The 25,085-nt window shown below is 39.9% G+C and overlaps 1 protein-coding gene across 1 annotated transcript; it reads right to left on the bottom strand.

Annotated features, from left to right (window-relative positions):
- Positions 1–2,706: 2,706 nt before the first annotated feature.
- LOC110160673 (cadherin-related tumor suppressor-like) lies at positions 2,707–24,931 on the bottom strand. The gene is given in 8 exon segments (XM_055159050.1): positions 2,707–4,924; positions 7,336–7,421; positions 8,247–8,311; positions 12,862–15,249; positions 15,771–18,044; positions 18,875–19,090; positions 19,092–21,269; positions 22,531–24,931. Coding segments are annotated over 8 exon segments (9,885 nt in total). The 5' UTR covers positions 24,910–24,931; the 3' UTR covers positions 2,707–4,625.
- Positions 24,932–25,085: the final 154 nt, after the last annotated feature.

Below are 25,085 nucleotides of genomic sequence, written 5' to 3'. Positions count from 1 at the left end.
ATATATTTTTCATGCTTTTGTTTGTAGTTTTAGTCACATAATAAAGATATTTACAAACCCTGAATGATTGTAACAGAGAAACACTTAGGAACAAACATTACCAGATTGTGTGTTATCTTACAACCTATAAAATATTTTCCACAATTTGTGAGAGGTACAGTTGTAACAGTAAGAAACATCACACCAGCAATACATGCTCATCTTCACACCTAACTGCAAAAGAATGTATTTTACTTTTACTTTTTACTTTTTTCATATTTGTTTTCTAAAGCAATAAATATTTCAAGCTAGTTTCAACAAACTTGAAATAGTAGAATCACCATTTTCTCTTGAATAATAATAAAGTTTGCAAAAGAGCAAGAAATGGTGTGTGTGTGTGTGGGGGGGGTGCATGCGTGTGTGTGTGTGTGTGTGTGAAAGATTACCTGTGAAAGATAAACTAAAAAGACAAATAGTGCGAGAGATTGTTTGTAAACCTTAAAACTGTACAAATGTGGCATAGTCCCATCAGTCTCTGCACAGACAGCAACCCACAAAACATCAGTCACTGTTAATGATTATTAAGCCTCTGTGCTTGCATCATAATGTCCTTGTCCTTATATAGTCACATTACTTATTGGTTACTCTAATTGAAGGTCTAATTGAAGGTCTGGATCCAAATAAAAAAGTACTTTTGTTACTCTTGGCCTCTGTTGTGCTTCCTCCTGTCTTGTTGGTCAGTTTATTAGTTATTTTGACTTTTGTGTGCATATTTACCTGGGCAGAGATCTATACAAATGTAATACTCACATTAAAGATGTCTGTGTAGTCCCTCAATAATCAAAGTAGGATCCATAACAAAAGAAAAAAAAAAATCTTTCTTTTGCTGCTTAACCCACAAAGGGAGGCACAAAGGAGTGAGGAAATTTATTTCATTGCCACCTTCAGTACAAATTCTTTTACAACTCCCAAGAAAGTAAGAAAGGGGGACAGACACACAGACACAGTCTATGGGCCGTCTTTTTTTTTTTTTTTTTCTTTTCAGGATATGTGCAGCTGTGTATCGTAAAAGGTATAGCTTTACACACATCACTGGTGCAAGGCTACTATATAGAAAGTTAGACAAATCCTGCATACTTACTCCAGAATTGCTTTTAAAGAATGACAATGTTTCGATCAGTGGATCTTCGTCAGGTCATGGTTCTCTTTGTGTGCCACTCCCATATAAACCTTCTGCCTTCTGATTGATTGGCCAATCCAAAAGTGAGCCATAGGAGATGTCCACATAGCACAATATATAACACAATATGCATTGTACGTCATATAAAATAAGCTATTACCCAAGTCCATCAATCATATGTTATCACTGGGCAAGTAAATTACATTTAAAATACAGTAGATATGCCATTACAAGAAGTGTTTAATATCAAATTCTTGATTCAGGCCACTTGGGGCCAGCGTTTTTAAGGAATAAATATAAAAACTTTCTCTTTGTAGGAGCAGCCTGTTAATATCCATTGTCATTTTGGGAGCTTCACTTGCTCTCCCAATATATTTTGGAAGGGAGATGGGGTACTGCACTTCTTTAAAATGGGCAGCTACAAGGTGTCTTAAGTCTCTGTTTCTGATATTGCTCCTGTGTTCCAATGTCCGAGTCTTTAATGCTCTAGATCTTTTTCCTACATTACCAAACATGGAGCCTGTAACTGTCCCTTTGATTTTCATAATCTTCCCTGTGTTTGGGTGTGCATAAGTTTTACATTTATAAGGAAAATCACATTTTGCACATGACCCGCAGCAATACTTTGAAGGGTATAAAAATGTACTGCTTTTGGGTGAAATCATATCAGATTTTAGTAGCATTTGTCTGAAGTTTGGAGGACGTTTGTACACTGCTTGAGGCTCCTTGAACACATTTTGTAATGTGTAGCTGTGTACAATGAATTTACAAGCTACCACAAGCTAGCTAACTATGGTTTAGTTTGGTTTTAGTTTTGGTTATTTAAACACTCACCTTTCACGTTTATGAACAAAAGTCAGCAGAGCAGTCTGTCACACAAAAGTCTTCAGAATATCAGCTACAAACAGGAAGCTGAACTCCATGAACACATAAAGCAGAACACTTGGCAGAGACATAACTTTAAATGAGCAACAAACAGAGAATGCCTAATTCCTTAAGCTTTCCCAATTTCTAAAAATGTAAATACGTAGGCCAACTAAATTCTAAAATGAAAACCTATATTTTACGGCAGTTAATGCAATTAAAATGTTGAACAAAAGGTGGCGCCTTTTACCCATGAGTCAAGCAGGGCTTGTAGCCTACTTCTCACTGCAGCAAACACAGAACACGCAATCTCATGGCATGACGCCAGTTTACCCTCATCAGTAGATTAGTTGCTTATTGTGTGAACGATTAACCGTAAACCCTATACATGCTTTTGCTCAATATTTTAACCTCTTTTCCTTCACTGCAATAACATTATTTCTGAAATACATTTGGACTGTTTATAATGACCTGCTTGCTCTGACATTGCTTCATATGGCTAATTGTTCATATGCTTACAAAATCTGAAGCCAAGGGAACTGAGAGTTAACTTTCTTTGGGCATTTATTCACCCCATCTGCCGTAACACTGACTTACTTGTCTTAAGATCTAAAATCTCATAGGCCTGCTGTATTTGACACACCCAATTCCACAAAACACATTATGTTTAAAGATTTAGTTTTATTTGTGATTTATTTTAATAACCCAACAAATTTCCATCATTTCCCAATAGGTAAAAATAAAGCATAAAATAATAGAAAGGGGATTTAAAATTCACTATTTCACTGTCACAGCTGATGAGTGGATGTAGCTACAAAAAAGAGGGCAGAGAAACAACAGAGCGATGCTGGTCCGTGGAACAGCTCATTGCCACCATAGTTCACCACCACACATTAGTGTGAAAAGTCACTAAACACAGGCATACAATACATATACATTTTTACATTGGATTCAGTCTCCCATATTTCAGGAGAGACAGGGAAGTGATAGCTAATCATACATATTTCCGTTACAATATTTTAGTGTTAGTTCATCACCTTGTCAATGTAAGAGTGTTTTTTTTTTCTGTCTTTTTTCTTGCTTTCCTTCTTCAAAACATTTCACAATTAAAAAGTAGCCCTGCAATGATAGGTATCACACTAACGCATTTACAAATATTGTAATACTCATGTCTGCCAAACGTTATCTCGGGCTAGAAAAAGAAATAACACAAATACTTGGCCAGGAGAGAAGTACCCCAACATAATCCCTCAAGTGATAAATGAAAAGGATGAAAATTCAAAAGAATAAATCAAAACTATCTATATATATATAGTGTTTATCTATATAGTATGTGTTTCTTTAGAGCGCATGCAGCAACCACTAAACTGAGTGACATCATACTTGAGTCAACAAATGTTGAGCATGTGGAAAGAAGCAATTACCAGGCAAAAGACACAGGCAACTTAAATCTGGAAGTTGAATAAATGTTTAGGAGATTTCTGTGGATCTAGGATTTTGGTTGTCAACTGCATGTTGACATGTATTGCATATTTTGTAGGCAAGTATGTCAGTAACATTAATAAAGTAAAACATGAAGTATATAGAAGGATGTCTTATCCTTTACCAAAGTGTGCATTCTGGCTTCAAACTATAACAAAATATAAACCATCTGACAGGAGTTTATAGAGCTCTGAGAATATTAATTTAGAAACAGTGGTGCTGTCACTGAACCCTTAAAGCTTTCAAAAACCAAACAAAGAAACAAAACCCCTATATTGTTATTAATGGAAGCAGGAGCCAGCTTGGCAAGTGCTTGTAGGAATAGTAAGTTGTGGCATATTGAGCACAAGTGTTTTGTAAACGCAAGAGTTAAGAATTGGTTGCTACCAAACATTCAAAGCAGAAAGCACATGTCTTTGCTGCAGTAAGAGTAAATCATCTGTTTCACCATTTCTTGGTGCTCTTTCATTACAGATGGAGAGTGCATTTTTGCTCTCCAGAATACAAGCAGTTTCATCTCTTATTACAGTTGCTCATAAGTGTGTTGTATTTGCTTGTTTCGGTTGGGCAAGCATGCATGTGTGTACATGTGTTTCATTGAAAACACAGGAAACATTATGGATAACGACCAGGCCGGCAGTTGTGTCTTGTCCAGTGTCCTTTTCTGTGCTATTTACATTTTGTGTCCAGCTGCAATCATTTGCTCAAATTGTCTTTGATATTCTCTTCATTAGCTGGCACAAAGCAATAGTCGTTCTTGTACAAATGTTTCTCCTCTCAGAGAGTCATAGGCGGGTGTTGGGGAGAATATAATACAGAGGTGCCAACATGCCCAATGGGTCAATGCAACAGACTACAGGTAATGAGACGTTCATCTCCATGAAAGGTATAGGCACATAAGGGCATGGAGGAAAATGTGTAATTGTATCAAGGCAAGATTCAAGCATACCCCAAACATGGTAAGGTGAATCTTGGTAAGGCCAAGTTGTCAACAGGGTGTGCAAGATATCTGTGAAAGAATGAAACTGCTAATTTAATTCCACATTTTCTTTGTATCCCATGGACTTTGGTACCTCTGTTTTAACAACACCCTGTTTGTCTGCCATTCTGAGTTCATGTTTCACTCATCCCCATCATCCTTCCCCTTATCCTTTTTTTCTTTCTTCTCCTTCTTCTTCTTTTTCTTTTTCTTTGCTTCATCTTTCTTCCCGAAACTCATGAAATCCCCCTTATCATCATCTCCTTGGTTCTGTCTGATGGATATTATGGCTGGAGAACCAGGGATGATGAAGGCCTCTGGGGGTACATCTCCTGGCTTCAGCTGTGGCGCACCAGGTCCACCTGGCCCATAGCGGAAGTGCCAGCTGTTGCTGTCAATGCCTGCTCCCATTGGTGGAGACACCTCTCCTCCATCAGCATCTGAAACACAAGGGAAAGAAATGTCTGTTATCGTTTGTTCATTTGTAAACACACACACACACAGCAGTTGCTCAGTTGGTAGAGCATTCGCCCACTGATCTGAAGGTTGGTGGTTTGATTTCAGCTCTCGACATAAACACCACAGGTTGAGCTGTCAGATCCACTGACCCACAGGTTGGATGGTGTGATTCCAGCTCCCACAGATGAATGCTGTTGTTGTGTCCTTGGGCAAGACACTTAACCCACCTTGCCCACAGTGTCTGCGTATGCTGGTGTGTGAATGTGTGTGTGAATGGGTGAGTGGTTCCTTGTTGTAAAGCGCTTTGAGTGCCTTGAAGGTGGAAAAGCGCTATAAAAAAAATGTGACCATTAACAGACACACATCCTACACAAATCATCTAAAACATAGAAACAGACAAACTAAAACTATATTTTCTGAAATTGTCCCATTTCAATCTCATCATTCTCTTCTGCCTAGCCAGTTGGGAAAATACACAGTGTTATATAATAGTCTGAAAGGAAGGAAGGCAGCTGGGTGGTAGATACTGCACTGCGCTGTTGGACGGCTTGTCTTATTATCTTGATACAGTTATGTATGGACTGAGGCCTTGTAAACAAGTGTGTTTGCATATTTTTGTGACAACACTGGCTTAAAACACAAACAACAAAGAGTGTGCAGCAGTGTAAACATGGGTGAAACTCTGGATTTGGCTGTTTGTGATGTGAGGCACAATATTCAGAATATAGCCCTAAGGAGAAATTAACCCCAAATGAGGAAATAAACTCCAAATTGTCTTTCATCATTTTGATCATGGATCATTTTGACCCTTTTTCCTTCTTTTTCTGTCCCACACCATATGTTAGCACCCCTCTCCCACAAGCCCGTGCCCCTCCCTGTTTCCCTCTGTCTGGTAAATGGTTGCTATGGAAACTGCATCCTTTAGTGAGGCAGCAAACCACTGGAAAGAGTCATATAGAGGTTTTTACTTTATATATTTAAGCTGTTTTACTGTTTTGTTACAGTTGATACACATTTAACATCAGAACCATCCATCAGACTCATGTTTTATTTTTCAAACAATATTGTTCATCTTACAATAACCTTGTCTTCATTGATACATTTCCTGTGCTATTTTGCCTATTTTTTAGATTTGTTCACTATATACAAATAACCCATACTGTATATATGTTTTATCCAAGTCCAGTTTTGCTCCCTAATTACCTCTTAATGTTGCAACAACAAATGAGTGAGACTGTTCGCAGCAGTGATTTCATTGTGTGACGTGCGTGTGTGGTCAGACTAATCTGGGTGTGGTCTGTGCTCCATCTGTCACAGCAGAACACAAAGCAGGCAGCCATACAAACCTGAGCCAAGCAGTGAAGATTTACTAATTATACAACAGTCTCCATGTTGACAAAGTGATAGTGGCACTGCACGAAAAATCTACTACAGATCAACAGCAGCATTCGAGGTTATAAACGTTACTGCATATGACTGATCAGGCGAGGGGGAGGGGCAGGGGCAGAGGCATCAATACTGTGGGTTCCTTTTGTTGAAATGAACAAAATTCTGTGCTTTTCATGTTGTTTTAAAGCTATAAAAATTACCCCCATCGCAACATAAAAAATAGTGCAGGTAGGAACAAACGCAATTGCTGTTTCTAGTAAAGTGATGTTAGCGTGTTGACCATATGTCATTTTAATCTCAATTAGCCGACTTTAAACCTCTACTAGCTGATCTTGCTAACACTGACAACATAGGTCACCAGCATTCTCACTGTTACTGTACTTATGGTTGATCAGAATATGGCCAATAAATACAAAAAATTGCCATTATTTTCCTCATATTGATCATTATTTTTTTCTTAATACAAATACGTATGTTTTGAATCTTAAATGTGCACGGAGCAACTTTTCTGGTTGACGTTACACTACTGCATGTTATTACTGTGCCTGGGGTAGGGCTGCGAGGAATGTTCTCCAGTATGGCATTAAACTGATCTATTAAATATTTATTCAGTTGCATGTGTTCTTATTGCTCAAAAATACACTGGAAAAGAGCAGGCTTTCCTCTTCACAGATCTGACCCTTGGTGACATTGGCCTTGGTGACATTTTGGTCTCAGTGGAGATAGAAAAGTTGAAGGTTGTGGAACATGGCAAAGCAATAAAATACTTATTATGAAGACCACCAGGTAGCGGACCCGCCACCAGAAAACTTACACAATGCACCTTTAAATGATGTAGATAATTCTTATGTGCTTTAATTATGTTCTCAAATGACATTGAAATTCAAAAGAAGTACTTGTTTTCAATAATCTTTCAATCATATCCTTCAAGTACTGGGTGAGTCTAAACTTCTGTGTGTATTTGGTGTGTGTCTCTGGAAAGCTCCGTGATCTTGTTTGTTACCTGGAGCACTGGATACGGTCGGCCAGTTTTGAACGAGGACTCCCTGGGCTCCTTGTAGGACAGATGATTCCTCCATATGCACCGAGCTAAAACACAGAAAACAGTCACATTATTGTACGTATTCTCATTCACATATTCATGATTTCTTGTTTTCCTGTGTGTGTCGATTGAATTTCAAAGTGCACTGTGCAAATTTTGGAGATGTTATTGTTTTGCCTGAAATGTTCCATGATATGACTTTAAACATATCCATCTAGCATTTATTCATTAAGTGTGTTTTTACTGCTCAAAAATACTATGATTCCTTCGGTGAATAGGTACGATTCTCCACAGATCTGAATTGTACTGTAGCATAGTGCTGTAACCTGCTTGGCTCACTTGTGATAGACACAATAGGTTTAATTGACACTGTGGAACATTAAAAACAAAGCAATAACATTTCCATGGAGACAAGAAGGTGAGGGACCCTCCACTTCAAATGTCACGCAGTCCATAAATATTTGATCTGATTTGTATTACCATATTGATTTACAACATTAGCCTATGAAATACTATTTACGGACAACTCATAAATTAATTACATTTAGAAATTAGTTTATACAGTGATGTTTCAGTTCATTATAAATGTAATCATTATTTACAGACTTTTATGATCTGATGTTGGGCAGGGTATGAACTAACAGATGAATGCAAAACTAATATACTTAACATGGGTTCTACAAATTATACATAAAGACATAAAGTATATAGTGCAGAGATATTGTGCTAGTATAAAGAAGATGTTAAATTTAAAGATGGTGTAGTTTACAGATGATTTCAGCATCATTCAGAGTTCTGAATCAGTTGAAATTGGTGTCATAACAAAATACACAATGGAAATAGATGTTAATGTGCTTAAAAGTTGGTCTTACCTCTGCATGACTCCTCCGGCTCTCAGGGAGGCCGAGTATCTCCAGTCTGAATTTGGGGCTTTAGGCTGAAAAACAGGAAAAGAGAATAGAGACTTAAGTAATACAATACTTTCATTAGGGAGAGCTGCTGAACCTGTTAATTCACACTTGTAAATATACAGTACAACAAATATACAGTATATCATTTCACAAATTACCATCACCACCGCACTTACCAGCTTTATCCAGCCTTGTTAATGACATAATGAACTTAAGACAGGGAGCCAAGATGTATGCACTAATGCCAAGATAATATGTCTCTTGAATGAATATAAAAGCAGATGATACAATGTTTTTAAATCTACCAGAGGGTGAGTCTGACAAAGTGACAACTGGGGAAAGGGCAGTGTGAAATCCTATTCAAAATTAAGTTGACACAAACACATAATTATATTGTTATCAAGCTGGTTACACTATGTTCCCATACTGCCTTTGCATAAGGACAAACTGCAGAAAATGACACCTTCAATCACCTGTGTTTTTTTTTTTTTTTTTTTACAGAGTATGATTTGATTACAATGAGCTGTAATGCAGTCAGGTTTTAGTCCAGTTTGACTTTCCTGTGCAATAGCTACAAAGACAGAGAAGGAAGGAGGAGTAACAATATATCCAATGTAAACCTACACTGATTTAGAAAGGAAATGCCATTCTCTTGAGCTTTTCTCCTGTACAACTCATGTAGAAACTTCAGCTGGACTGATTCACATTTCAATCAAGGTGCAGAAAAAACAAAGGATAAACATATATAAATACATATTTGGATTAGATTGTGTGAGTACAGAGATTAGGGGTTCACTATTGTCAGTTCATAACACACATCATACCTTCCCCACACAATCCATGATATTAACAGCATTTACAATACTGGGGGATGGTAAAGACAGTGAGATGCTAAATACACACACCGGATTTATGTCATTTCACTTCAAACTTTTTTACTTAAATGTTCATTACGCAACACTTCCGGTGAAAGGTCTCTCAACTGCTTGTCTTCATGGAGATGTTATTGCTTTGGCTAGAATGTTCCACAGTACAGATCCAATCTATCTCAACGGAGACAACCAGAGACTGTATTATAAGTCAGATGTGTGGAGATGCAACTCTGTGGAGAAAATTACTGTATTTCTGAGCAATAAAAACACCCATAATGAATAAATGCTAGATAGATGTGTTAAATGCCATACCATGCAACAACCAGGCAAAGTAATAACATCCCCATGGAGACAAGCAAATGACCAACCCTCCACCTACGCAATGCACCTTTCAGTTACATAGTATCTCAGTTTTTCTTATCATATACTTAAAATGTAGAATGTGCATGCTAAAATGAATTCATAAATATGTTTTGATGTATTTTTTCTGATTAAAGCAGTAAAAAAATAAAAAAAAAAAAAAAAGTCACTGAAACATCTGTGAAATTGAATGTTTGAGGTTATGAAAATGTCAACTTTAAGAACTTAACATTTACCTCTGCAGGGTAAAGAAATTTCAAAGAATGAGCAATAATAATAATAATAATAATAATAATAATAATAATAAAGAAAATAGCTGTAATAGTAGTCATAATGAAAAAAAAAAAAAAACAGTCCCAGTCCATTTTCATAAAGATTCATATTTGGATAGACTGATAAAAAGAAGTGGATAAGCAACTAAATTCATCACTATAGTGCATAAAGAGATGGACACGTCAACAAACCACCGCCCACCTGCAACTAAATCATTAAGCCAATGCACTCAGAATCCCTGCCACAAAAGAGACGAAGAGAGCTAAAGAGATGACCACGGAGCAAGCATGGTATACAGTTTGATGTATCTCTTGATCAACAAAAAATGCAAAAACACCTTCCCTTAATTTCAATGGCCTAACACGAAGACAAGACATACTAAATGAAAGTCCTTGAAAACAAAATTCACTCAATAGGATATTCTTCGTGTTTCACTCTCGGGATGGTAGCTCGTTCAAATCCAGCTAAATCCAGCCCTCTTTACAAGCTCCAGGGGTTACAGACTTCTTTGTGCTTCCGGTTTGGGCCCATGCATACATTAGGCTACATAAACTCTGGTGACAAAGCTATCAGAGAATGCAGGCTAGTTTGGAGTACTTGCCTCTGAGGATGCTGAGGATTTAAATACTTGGCAGAAGGAGGAATTTCTGCCCTGTTTTCAAGCATGACAAAGCTATAATCGAGCCTGTGGAGCAACGTCCCAGGAGATCAGGGATGTGAGCAGGGAAAGGGCATTGTCGCCTGTTGATAAATTTTCTTCTTATGTGTGACCAATTGTAATCCTGTGATATTTCCATGCAGCTGCAATGATGTTTAGGCTACACTCTACACAAACATTTCATCACAACACCAAACTATTGAGAATTAGCCCATAAATATCCCATGTGTGTGAAATACCATCATTGTCTGTCATCAAATCTGTTCTTATCATTTGTGATTATAGAGGTCAGAGTGTACGTCCACCAGCTAGCACACCCACCTTGTGTGTGTTCTCTATTTGACTGTGTGTTGTGAAAACCAGTTCAGCAATTGATGTCTGCTCATAACAGTCTCCATGGTAACCACAGAAAGAACTGGCACAACTCGCACAATAGGCACGCCCTTTCCCGTCATTCTCAAAACTGAAAACACAAGCTGTGCCATGGGTTCACTGCAGAGAAAACTGGAATGGACGGAGAAAAGCTCTCTGCTGCTGCTGCTACTGCTGCAGACTAGTGGAAAATTACCTGCCCCTCCCCCTCCCAGTCACGTTTGCACTGAGCTGAAGCAATATACAAAACCTGTTAAAATTTCACTGCTAGTTTTTGATTTTGGTTTACAAAGTTAACGCTCATAGCTCATAGGAAGCACAAGTCAATGGGAGAATAACAGCATGCAGTCCTCGCCACCATCACACACGTGGCGCATGTACCTCGTGTGGCCACCATTAAATCCCATACTGACCTACATAGACTACTGAACTACAACCAGGCTTTTCTCTGTGGTGGATAGAAAGTAAAATGTCTAAACAATTTTGTGCTGATTCACAGGAAACAATAATATACAAATTGAGCTGAACCCACTCTCTGTCTACAGTCAGACCGTTCCCTAAAATCTGCTGTTCAGTGCTTTGTCAGCTTGCTTATTCCTTAGTAGTATAACTTATGTCAACTTACACCAAAAGACATGATGATGATATGATATGACATCACAATTTTAGTGGATTATTCATCAAATTAAATGCATGCTTAAGCTTATATTTTACAACATATAAGAAACCCAAATTAACCAGTGGGCTGATCATTCAACTAATGACCAAAGCAGAATCTCTTCATCTAAATGTGGGTGAACAGATGTGCTGTAAAATTAAATCATATGATGCCATGTTAACAGCACCCTGAAGCCAAGAGGACATGTTTGAAGGAAATGCACCTTAATCAGTTCTCTCAGCTGCTCCCTGCTATCAGGAGAGCTGCAGAGGAGGGGGAGGGGACAAACACTCCATGAAGGGCGAGGGAACAGGAAAAGACAGCATCTAGGCAACTCAATACAGAATAGGCATCAATACCTAGCACAACAAACTAACAACAAAAACAGCAACTAAACAACAACTACTACTACTACTACTACTACTACTGCTACAACAATTATCATTATTATGATTATGATGCTTATGATGACAATGCTTGTTATTATTATTATTATTAAAGGTTAATGGTTTGTTTTTCAGGTGGAAGCTACAGTACCTACTTGTCTCCATGGAAATGATATTGGTTTCCCTGGAATGTGTTAGAATATACCATTTATTTCACTATAAGAATGCATGTTTTTAAGCTATTTTTTGACCAACTTTCTTTTTTATTAATTTTTTTTTTATTTTTTTTATGGAATTTAATGCATGAAATGTTTAATGCCATAATGTGGAGCATTAAACTAAAAGGAATATCATCATCATGGAAACACCTTCCCATTAAATTAACAGCAATATCCTCATGTTTTAAATGAATTAAAGTTTGACTAATATTTCTTCATAATTTGTGACTTAGCTGAATAATGTACAGAGATTACCCTGAAACACTACCGTTACTGCTCCACTGATAACGCACAAAAATTGGTTAAATTGTCCTATTGTCACAAGCTCACAGCACCAATTGCAAGAAATAAGTAGGATAAAAATGTAAAATCAAATACTATTATTATTATTATTATTATTATTATTATTATTATTATTATACTGTTGAAGATCCAATTTAAAACAATGTCTAAATGTCCTCATACATGAGTAGGCCTTCATGAAAAAGTCATTTAACCAAATCTAACAATGGCAAAAACCAAAACTGAAAAACAGCACATCAACAAGACAAAATATCATGTCTAACTGCAATTATATGAGCTTTAATGGATTATCTAATGATAACAATTATTCTCTGGTTGTATCAAACAAGGCAGACAAGCAGGATGTTTATGGCCTTCAGCACCATGGACAGCACCAGCACTTAAATAAGTTAGTGGACATATTAGAAATGTTTTAAAGTTTTCTGTGAACAGAAACTAATAGAAATTATGCATTTGTTAGTGAGATAACATTATACCTTGTCTGTATTAGGTAAAGTCTGTGTCCTGGTGAAAGTGTCTCCTCCGTTAATACTGATCAGTTCTGCATCTACAGGAGGAAACGGTGCGGGGAAAACCACTACGTCGCTCTTGAGTGTGTCTGAGCTGAAGCACACGTCATACTGCTGAGTGGATTTGGAGTAGGACCAGCTCCCGTCAGGGTGGGTGGTGATCATGGGGGCGCTGTACCTGTTGAAAGAGCTCTCTGTCCTGTGACATCTGACTGCTATTAACGTGATGAGACTGAGCAGAAAGATGACTGACACCGCCACAATGGCGATGAGCAGGTACAGGTTTAAATCCGAGAAGCTCTCCTCCTTTATGGGCACATGTCTGAACTGAGTCTGAATGTCCGCTGTGCTCTCCACCACCACTACATCAATAGACACAGTGGCGGACAGGGAGGGCTCTCCGTTATCACACACCAGCACCACCAAGGGGTGACTTTTCAGGTCATTGTCACTCATCCTCCTCTTGGTGCGGATCTCTCCGCTGCTGGTCCCGATCCGGAACAGGTTGTTCCCTTTGGGCTCAGACAGGTGATAAGAAAGCAGCGCGTTGTACCCAGAGTCTGCGTCTACAGCCCTGATCTTTGCCACAAAGTAGCCCGCTTCAGCGGAATAGGGGATGCTCTCACTGTTAACGGAGCCGTGCTCAGAATAGGGCGCCAGGATCGAGGGGCTATTGTCATTTTCATCCAGAATAAAAACGTTCACAGTCACATTGCTGCTGAGCGGAGGGACACCAGAGTCTGTGGCCTGCACCTTAAACTGAAACGTTTTGAGCTCCTCAAAGTTAAAAGACTGAAGACTCACTATGTCTCCTGTCTCTGAGTTGACACTGACAGTTGCCTGTACAACACTGTTTTTGTTATTGTTGTTTAAAACAGAAAATGTTACTCTGGCATTTTCATCCACATCTGGATCATTTGCTGTGACTGTATGTAGAACGGCACCTACAGGACTGTTTTCTTTGACAAAAACATTTAAAATAGGCTCTTTAAAAGTAGGTGCATTATCATTGACATCAGAAACATAAACAACAATTATAATGGTGCTTGAAAGAGACGGGGTCCCTTGGTCTATAGCTGTTATTGTAACATTATATGATGACACATTTTCCCTGTCTAAAGAACCCATTAAAAGTAAAGAATAATGGTTTTTGTATGTGTTCTTGATTGCAAAAGGAGTGTTGCCAGATAGTGCAACTGTAACAATTCCGTTTTTATCTGAGTCATTGTCTTTGACGGTAATTAGTCCAATGACCGTTTCAAGAGGTGCGTCTTCTCTTACCACACTGGTGAGGGACGTTACTGATATTTCAGGTGCATTATCATTTTTATCTGTAATTTCAATGAGCACTTTGCAGCTGGACGCTCTGGGACTCAAACCTTTGTCTTTCGCTTCAACTCGAATTTCAATTGCCTTGTTTTTTTCGTGATCTAATTCCCCATTTACAGAAATCACTCCTGTTGTAGGATCAAGTGCAAACAGGTTGACTTCGTTGTCACTGCCGTGAATAATGAAGGAGTATTGTATCTCACCATTAAGACCCTCATCAAGATCACGGGCATGAACTGAAATTACGCTTTCCCCTTTCCGACTATTTTCTGGTATTGTGCCTTTATACAGTGATCTTTCAAAAATAGGAATGTTATCATTAACATCTTGTACGTTGATGGTAATCCGTAAAGTGCCTGTCTTCTCTGGTTTCCCACCATCAAAAGCAATAAGAGTAAGTTTAATCACCGCCTGTTTTTCGCGGTCTAATGGTTTCTGTAGCACCAGTTCAGCAGACACCGTCTCCGCGCCTTCATCCTGCACATCCAAGGAGAAATGTTCGTTTTGACTTAGCCTGTAGCCTTTAACAGAGTAACCACCTACGTCCGCATCAATTGCTTTTGCAAGTGGAAACCTCTCACCAACGATGGCCGATTCTGATATATTCAAAACTATTCCCGGAATCCGAAAGACTGGTGCATTGTCATTAATATCCACAACATTAACCACGAAGCGGTAGTGGTTGAGAGGGGAACGGACAATAGCCTCCACTTCAAGAGCACACGTGACAGTTCGAACACAGAGCTCCTCTCGGTCTATTCTATCCTTCACAAAAAGAATTCCCGATTTTGCATTAATTTCAAAATACTTGTCAAATTTTCCTGAAATCTGAAAACCCCGGGTCTTCAGTTCGTGAACATTCAGATGAAAATCTTTCGCCAAATTTCCGACAGTTGTTCCCGGGTCTGACTCCTCCGTAACAGAGTAAACTGTCATTTCTGCCATAACTCCGTAGATGTGCAAAACGTGAACAAAACATGATATCCAAGAACGCAAAAGGAAATCCTTGATCATCCTTCCGACTATCTGCATCCCATTAAACAAGAACGTATAAAAGCATTATGGCAAGTTATGCTGCGCGAGTCTCATCGAATGCTCCACATCATACGAACAATGAAGTGCAAATGCAGCGACAGAACAGTTTTGTAGGAGGAGCCTCACAGACGAAAAAAAAAAATAGTATTTTGCTTTCTCACTGTGGGTGCGTGGCGACATCTTGTGGTCATATCACAAAATAATCATGTTATTAGGAAAAATCATATAGGCCAGGCTAATTATATTTACATTGGCAATTCAGGCCTAGATTAACACATTATTGAGTAATTAATAACCTACATTTTGCGCTATAAGTGGATTGTATTTATACCTTTTTGGTATACGTCAATTGGTGAATGGGAGACGGCAGTGACAGCACCGTAATTTGGACAGATATTAGTAAAGCGCTACAGAAGAAAAACAAAACAAAACATCGATGCGTCCTTTGCAGTGTTGTTAGCCAGGAAAACACACATTGCATTTTTCATCTTAAAACCAATGTCAAGCCATACCTTGTCTGTATTAGGTAAAGTCTGTGTCCTGGTGAAAGTGTCTCCTCCGTTAATACTGATCAGTTCTGCATCTACAGGAGGAAACGGTGCGGGGAAAACCACTACGTCGCTCTTGAGTGTGTCTGAGCTGAAGCACACGTCATACTGCTGAGTGGATTTGGAGTAGGACCAGCTCCCGTCAGGGTGGGTGGTGATCATGGGGGCGCTGTACCTGTTGAAAGAGCTCTCTGTCCTGTGACATCTGACTGCTATTAACGTGATGAGACTGAGCAGAAAGATGACTGACACCGCCACAATGGCGATGAGCAGGTACAGGTTTAAATCCGAGAAGCTCTCCTCCTTTATGGGCACATGTCTGAACTGAGTCTGAATGTCCGCTGTGCTCTCCACCACCACTACATCAATAGACACAGTGGCGGACAGGGAGGGCTCTCCGTTATCACACACCAGCACCACCAAGGGGTGACTTTTCAGGTCATTGTCACTCATCCTCCTCTTGGTGCGGATCTCTCCGCTGCTGGTCCCGATCCGGAACAGGTTGTTCCCTTTGGGCTCAGACAGGTGATAAGAAAGCAGCGCGTTGTACCCAGAGTCTGCGTCTACAGCCCTGATCTTTGCCACAAAGTAGCCCGCTTCAGCGGAATAGGGGATGCTCTCACTGTTAACGGAGCCGTGCTCAGAATAGGGCGCCAGGATCGAGGGGCTATTGTCATTTTCATCCAGAATAAAAACGTTCACAGTCACGTTGCTGCTGAGCGGAGGGACACCAGAGTCTGTGGCCTGGACCTTAAACTGAAACGTTTTGAGCTCCTCAAAGTTAAAGGACTGCAGCGTCACTATGTCTCCTGTCTCTGAGTTGATGCTTACATATGATACATGAGCATTTTTAAATAATGAATATGTCAATTTTGCATTTTCATCTTTATCAAGATCTGAAGCACTAAGAGTGAAGATCATTGTTCCTATTGGAGCATTTTCTTTAACATATGCTCCAAGGACAGGGTTTGAAAAGTGGGGGGCATTGTCATTCACATCAGAAATATATATAGATATTAGGGTGCTACTGGATAAAGGGGGTGAGCCCTCATCATTGGTAACAATTGTAACATTGTAGTGAGAAAGTCTTTCTCTGTCCAGTTCCCCATCCACAACCAAAGAATAATAACTCTTATAATTTACTTTTAGTTTAAAGGGCACTGAACCTAGGATTGAAGCATCAGTGATTCCATTTTTACCTCCATCTTTGTCTGAAACCGTAACTAATGCTACCACTGTCCCCGCCTCGGCGTCCTCTTTCACTGGATTTAAAAGGGAAGTCACTATAATCTCTGGTACATTGTCATTAACATCAATCACTTCTATCAGCACTTTACCGTGCACACTTTTGGGGGGCGAGCCTTTATCCGTGGCTTGCACACGAATATCAAACGCGGTGTTTTTTTCATAGTCTATGTTTCCTTGTACTGTAATCAGTCCAGTTTCAGGGTTAATTAAGAACAAAGACGAGGGGTTGAAGTCCCCCCTCTCTATAAATGAATACGAGACCTCACTGTTCCTTCCTTCATCTAAATCTGTAGCAGTCACCGTCAGCACAGATGTATGGAGTTGCGAGTTTTCAACGATCTGCGCTTTATATAAAGGTTGACTAAATATGGGAACATTGTCGTTAATGTCTATGACATGTATTACTATGTCTAATGACCCTGACAGAGAAGGTTTCCCTCCGTCAAACGCAGTCAGTGTAAGACGAATGGTAGACACTTTCTCCCTGTCTAAAGGCTTTTGTAGCACAAGTTCTGCAGACTCACTTTGTTGTCCTCCATCTAAAGAGAAATAATCATTTGCACTTAACCTATAGTTTTTGATGGAATTAATGCCCCGGTCTGGGTCATTTGCCACCGGGAGTAAATACCTCTCTCCCGTTGAAGAAGATTCCGAAATATTTAAAACATATATTTTCTCGCGGAAGAAAGGCGCATTGTCATTTATGTCAGCAACGTGGAGCTCTAGACGATGCAGCTGTGTCGGATTGCTCAGTATGGCTTCTATATGGAGCGTGCATTTTTCCATGCGTGGACAAAGCTCTTCACGATCAATTCTGTCGCAAACAAACAACTCTCCAGTTTTTAAATCCGCGTCAAAATATTTCTTCATATTATCAGACAAAATCCTTAGCTCTCGTTTTCCCAGAATATTGACATTGAGATTTAAATCCTTTGCAAGATTCCCCACCACCGTCCCTTTGTCCGCCTCCTCAGCAACTGTGTAGGACAGCTGCGAGCGGGCACAACCGTAAAAACAAAACAGTGCGAAATGAAATATCCAAGTGGCCGCTGCAGATACACCGGACCCCATCACTGTAACGAAAAGATGAGTAAAATATCCACAAAACACGTCCCAGGTAAACGCTTCGTCATTGCCAGTAAACCCCTGTGCTCTTTCATCCCGAATGAGTGCTGGGCTTGGGGTGGAGCCTCTAAGAAAATAATACAAGAAAGATTTCGGTCTCGTGCGCCACCTACTGGATAGTATGAATAAATCTACACAAAATATTATCTACAAAAACAAACTTTCCAAACATTCTTATCTGTAAAGAAGCATGCGCAGAACACTGAAGAAGCACATTATGTCACACTGTACACTTCAGAACCACGGAGAGCGCACACATTGCATTTAAATACGTGGACATGCAGGAAAGTAATAAGGCATAAACTACATAGTAACATACGTTTAATATGAGCCAGTCCTATTTTGAAAGTGCAAAATATAAACACAACTATAAACACGTCTATAAACACAAAAACTGCAGAATCACAACACTAATACAATAACAGTTTTTGATGCTTATGAACACAGCGGCATAATATGACCTTATGTGAGTTAAATGCACACGGAATTGGGGAACTATTTAACTATGTAATTTAAACATTTCACTTCGTTCAAATAGTAGGCCCCAAAAAAACGTGTTGGAAACTTTCGACAGCTCTAAGTTTCTTGGCAAAATGCAGTGTGATTTGCATATACTTTGTTATTTTAAAACTAAATAATAATTAAAAATATATATATATATATATATTATTATTTTTGATATATCATTTCAGATTATGATAGTCAAATACCTTGTCTGTATTAGGTAAAGTCTGTGTCCTGGTGAAAGTGTCTCCTCCGTTAATACTGATCAGTTCTGCATCTACAGGAGGAAACGGTGCGGGGAAAACGACTACGTCGCTCTTGAGTGTGTCTGAGCTGAAGCACACGTCATACTGCTGAGTGGATTTGGAGTAGGACCAGCTCCCGTCAGGGTGGGTGGTGATCATGGGGCGCGCTGTACCTGTTGAAAGAGCTCTCTGTCCTGTGACATCTGACTGCTATTAACGTGATGAGACTGAGCAGAAAGATGACTGACACCGCCACAATGGCGATGAGCAGGTACAGGTTTAAATCCGAGAAGCTCTCCTCCTTTATGGGCACATGTCTGAACTGAGTCTGAATGTCCGCTGTGCTCTCCACCACCACTACATCAATAGACACAGTGGCGGACAGGGAGGGCTCTCCGTTATCACACACCAGCACCACCAAGGGGTGACTTTTCAGGTCATTGTCACTCATCCTCCTCTTGGTGCGGATCTCTCCGCTGCTGGTCCCGATCCGGAACAGGTTGTTCCCTTTGGGCTCAGACAGGTGATAAGAAAGCAGCGCGTTGTACCCAGAGTCTGCGTCTACAGCCCTGATCTTTGCCACAAAGTAGCCCGCTTCAGCGGAATAGGGGATGCTCTCACTGTTAACGGAGCCGTGCTCAGAATAGGGCGCCAGGATCGAGGGGCTATTGTCATTTTCATCCAGAATAAAAACGTTCACAGTCACGTTGCTGCTGAGCGGAGGGACACCAGAGTCTGTGGCCTGGACCTTAAACTGAAACGTTTTGAGCTCCTCAAAGTTAAAAGTCTGAAGACTCACTATCTCCCCGGTGTCTGAGTTAATGTTAACAAGTGATGAGGCGGGAATATTATTTTTCTCCCTATAAAATAAACTGTAAGATATTTTAGCGTTCTCAGTTGAGTCCAAATCTGACGACGTGAGCGTGTAAATGAGAGAGCCTATCTGACTGTTCTCTTTCACATAAATATTGATCACAGGTTCCTGAAAGCGTGGCGGGTTGTCATTAACATCTGCAACTTTCACTTGAATCACACTGACACTGGACAGTGATGGCGTCCCTTCGTCTGCGGCTGTAATTGTTATGTTATACTCAGACACAGCCTCTCTATCCAGAGGACCATCGACTAACAAGGAATAATAGTTTTTATAGTTACGGTTCAACTTAAATGGAGCAGTTCCGACTATTTTACAATCGGTCAGCCCGTTTTTTCCTCCATCTCTGTCAGTAATAGTTATCATGGCGACAGCCGTGCCTATTTCAGCATCTTCCTTCACAGGACTCATCACTGAAGTCACCGAAATTTCTGGAGCATTGTCATTTACATCTATAACCTCCACTAAAACTTTCCCATGGGCAAGACGCGGAGGCACGCCTTTGTCTCGAACCTGAACACGTATCTCATACGCTTGGTTTTCCTCATAATCAATATCACCTTTTACTGCAATCTCACCTGTATTTGTGTTTATAGTGAATTTATCATTGGGGTTAAATCGACCACTTTCTGCAAACGAGTACACAAGTTGAGCATTAACGCCTTCATCTAAATCCGTAGCGGTCAGTGTTATCAAGGCTGTGCCCATAACTGCGTTTTCAACAACCTGGGCTTTGTAAAGATTTTTACTAAATACAGGCGAATTATCATTCACATCAAAAACATTAACCTTTAACTGTATTGTTCCTGTTTTAGCTGGTTTTGCCCCATCTATAGCCGACAAAGTGAGGTCAATTACAGACTGTTTTTCTCGATCCAGTGTTTTCTGCAACACAAGCTCAGCAGTAACACTGTTGTCATCAGCATCCTGCACGTCCAAAGAGAAATACTCGTTTGGGCTTAATTTATATGTCTTTACAGAATTACTGCCTTCATCTGCGTCATGTGCCACTGGTAAAAGATGCTTTTCCCCCACATGCGAGGATTCGGTCATGTCAATTGTAAATATTTCTTGTTTGAACTTGGGTACATCGTCATTAATATCGAGAATAAGTACATCAATTCTGTGTAAACCATGTGGATTATTTACAATAGCCTCTACATTCAACACGCACTTTACCGCAGTGGGACAAAGCTCTTCTCGGTCTATTCTTTCGTTGACAAAAAGCATTCCACTTTTCCTGTTTATATCAAAATAATCCTTATCACCAGCAGAGGTGATGCGAAGTCCCGTTATTTCTAGTTGCTGTAAACTCAATTTTAAATCCTTAGTTATATTTCCAACTGTGGTCCCTTTCTCCACTTCCTCTGAAACAGAATAAGATATTTGTGCAGCAGAACCGCTCCATAGACAAAGCAGAGTGAAGCAGAGCGTCCATACATAAGACCATTGTTCTAGATCCGCCATTGTGGGAAAATCAAGTTATAATCCAAAATGTGAGTCGAGTATCTTTTCTTTCAGAAAACATATGTCCTTCTATTTCCCCATATATCTTAAACTTGCCACACGGTGTCTGTTCGCTGTTTTCACAAAGAAGAACAACCTGATTATGACGTTTAAGAAAAGGATGGACACTGGGGGCGGGGATATTAACACGTCACTGAAATTATTTGTCCTGGTCTCTAGCGACATCGTGTGTTCGAATCAAAGTAGAACGAATCTGAATATCGAACAAATTATCAGTTGAAAAAGTTAATTTTCGAAATATTGTGACTGGCTTATACTTTACCGCTGATAAAGTAACTATAAATGTTCATTGAGGTTTTATTGCATACATTTGGAAAGTACACATGATTGGAAAATCTAAAAAAGAAGGACAATGGAAATGCATCTTTATGCACATAAAGAAAATCACTATTGTTTTATGTATCAAACGGTATATCGGCTTAGTGTCGACACGTTTATGAAAAATCAAACACATCTGAACAGGAATATTTCAGCACCTTGTAAAGCACATAACAAATACACGCATTTAAATATAGCGGATATATTTTAACACAAACAGAACTTTTGATTGCCTGACTGCAGTATACAGTCACAAGCTACGTTTTGCATTTTGACTCATGTAAGTGAAAAATACTGTACGTTCTAGAAGAACATCTTCCATGAAGTGTAAAGCAACGGTGTCCGAACACTCTTTTTCCCAACAAAGAACAGCAAAATGGCTTCAGGAGAGGGGAGTAAAGGTCAACTTTATTATTAGTTCTTATCCTTGATGACATGGCCAGGTATGCCTAATTCTAAAGTTTATCAAAGTAATAGTGTAACAACAGAATATATTCACAACATGTTATTCAGCACCTTGGACAGCAAGGAAGTAAGAAAAGCCATTATAACATGGGCATTTATATTAAGACAGCATTATGTTATTGTTAACAATTTACGAACAGTTGTAACAAATGCTTCTAAGTTGTAAGCACAACTTATACATCCAACGAGAAATACTCGTTTGGGCTTAATTTATATGTCTTTACAGAATTACTGCCTTCATCTGCGTCATGTGCCACTGGTAAAGGATGTTTTTCGCCAACATACGAGGTAAGCACAACTTATCCCTTTATTGGACGATTGTTTGTATGATGATTTCTACGTCTTATGTCACCCCAAGTGAGCTAATAATAATGTAAAAAACTGAAACTTTGAAAAACAATAGACAAGCCAGCCATACCTTATCTGTATTAGGTAAAGTCTGTGTCCTGGTGAAAGTGTCTCCTCCGTTAATACTGATCAGTTCTGCATCTACAGGAGGAAACGGTGCGGGGAAAACGACTACGTCGCTCTTGAGTGTGTCTGAGCTGAAGCACACGTCATACTGCTGAGTGGATTTGGAGTAGGACCAGCTCCCGTCAGGGTGGGTGGTGATCATGGGGGCGCTGTACCTGTTGAAAGAGCTCTCTGTCCTGTGACATCTGACTGCTATTAACGTGATGAGACTGAGCAGAAAGATGACTGACACCGCCACAATGGCGATGAGCAGGTACAGGTTTAAATCCGAGAAGCTCTCCTCCTTTATGGGCACATGTCTGAACTGAGTCTGAATGTCCGCTGTGCTCTCCACCACCACTACATCAATAGACACAGTGGCGGACAGGGAGGGCTCTCCGTTATCACACACCAGCACCACCAAGGGGTGACTTTTCAGGTCATTGTCACTCATCCTCCTCTTGGTGCGGATCTCTCCGCTGCTGGTCCCGATCCGGAACAGGTTGTTCCCTTTGGGCTCAGACAGGTGATAAGAAAGCAGCGCGTTGTACCCAGAGTCTGCGTCTACAGCCCTGATCTTTGCCACAAAGTAGCCCGCTTCAGCGGAATAGGGGATGCTCTCACTGTTAACGGAGCCGTGCTCAGAATAGGGCGCCAGGATCGAGGGGCTATTGTCATTTTCATCCAGAATAAAAACGTTCACAGTCACGTTGCTGCTGAGCGGAGGGACACCAGAGTCTGTGGCCTGGACCTTAAACTGAAACGTTTTGAGCTCCTCAAAGTTAAAGGATTGTAACGTCACTATCTCCCCGTTGTCTGAGTTAATGTTTACGATTGATGATGCTGAAATTTTGCTTTTATCAGTATTTAACAATCTGTAAGATATTTTAGCGTTCTCAGTTGAGTCCAAATCTGACGACGTGAGCGTGTAAATGAGAGAGCCTATCTGACTGTTCTCTTTCACATAAATATTGATCACAGGTTCCTGAAAGCGTGGCGGGTTGTCATTAACATCTGCAACTTTCACTTGAATCACACTGACACTGGACAGTGATGGCGTCCCTTCGTCTGCGGCTGTAATTGTTATGTTATACTCAGACACAGCCTCTCTATCCAGAGGACCATCGACTAACAAGGAATAATAGTTTTTATAGTTACGGTTCAACTTAAATGGAGCAGTTCCGACTATTTTACAATCGGTCAGCCCGTTTTTTCCTCCATCTCTGTCAGTAATAGTTATCATGGCGACAGCCGTGCCTATTTCAGCATCTTCCTTCACAGGACTCATCACTGAAGTCACCGAAATTTCTGGAGCATTGTCATTTACATCTATAACCTCCACTAAAACTTTCCCATGGGCAAGACGCGGAGGCACGCCTTTGTCTCGAACCTGAACACGTATCTCATACGCTTGGTTTTCCTCATAATCAATATCACCTTTTACTGCAATCTCACCTGTATTTGTGTTTATAGTGAACTTCTCATCAGGGTTATAACGCCCACTTTCTGCAAACGCGTACACAAGCTGAGCATTAACGCCTTCGTCTAAATCCGTAGCGGTCAGTGTTATCAAGGCTGTGCCCATAACTGCGTTTTCAACAACCTGGGTTTTGTAAAGATTTTTACTAAATACAGGCGAGTTATCATTCACATCTAACACAATAATCTTGAGCTGTACTGTTCCAGTTTTAGCTGGTTTTGCCCCATCTATAGCCGACAAAGTGAGGTCAATTACAGACTGTTTTTCTCGATCCAGTGTTTTCTGTAACACAAGCTCAGCAGTAACACTGTTGTCACCAGCATCCTGTACATCCAAAGAGAAATACTCGTTTGGGCTTAATTTATATGTCTTTACTGAATTACTGCCTTCATCTGCGTCATGTGCCACTGGTAAAGGACGTTTTTCGCCCACATAGGAGGATTCATAAAAGTCTATTGTATATACGTCTTGCTTGAATTTGGGGATATTGTCATTAATATCGAGAATAAGTACCTCAATTCTGTGTAAACCATGTGGATTATTTACAATAGCCTCTACATTCAACACGCACTTTACCGCAGTGGGACAAAGCTCTTCTCGGTCTATTCTTTCATTGACAAAAAGCATTCCACTTTTCCTGTTTATATCAAAATAATCCTTATCACCAGCAGAGGTGATGCGAAGTCCCGTTATTTCTAGTTGCTGTAAACTCAATTTTAAATCCTTAGTTATATTTCCAACCGTGGTCCCTTTCTCCACTTCCTCTGAAACAGAATAAGATATTTGTGCAGCAGAACCGCTCCATAGACAAAGCAGAGTGAAGCAGAGCGTCCATACATAAGACCATTGTTCTAGATCCGCCATTGTGGGAAAATCAAGTTATAATCCAAAATGTGAGTCCAGTATCATTCCTTTCCGAAAACATATGTCCATTTAGTTCACCATCTATTTTGGATACTTGTACAACGGTGTCTGTTCGCTGTTTTCACAAAGAAGAACAACCTGATTATGACGTTTAAGAAAAGGATGGACACTGGGGG

The sequence above is a fragment of the Boleophthalmus pectinirostris genome, unplaced genomic scaffold (assembly GCF_026225935.1).
Source record: "Boleophthalmus pectinirostris isolate CB_2022bp ecotype Guang Dong unplaced genomic scaffold, ASM2622593v1 HiC_scaffold_23, whole genome shotgun sequence".
NCBI classification, from domain to species: Eukaryota; Metazoa; Chordata; class Actinopteri; order Gobiiformes; family Gobiidae; genus Boleophthalmus; species Boleophthalmus pectinirostris.
This window is presented reverse-complemented; position numbering and strand designations above follow the sequence as displayed.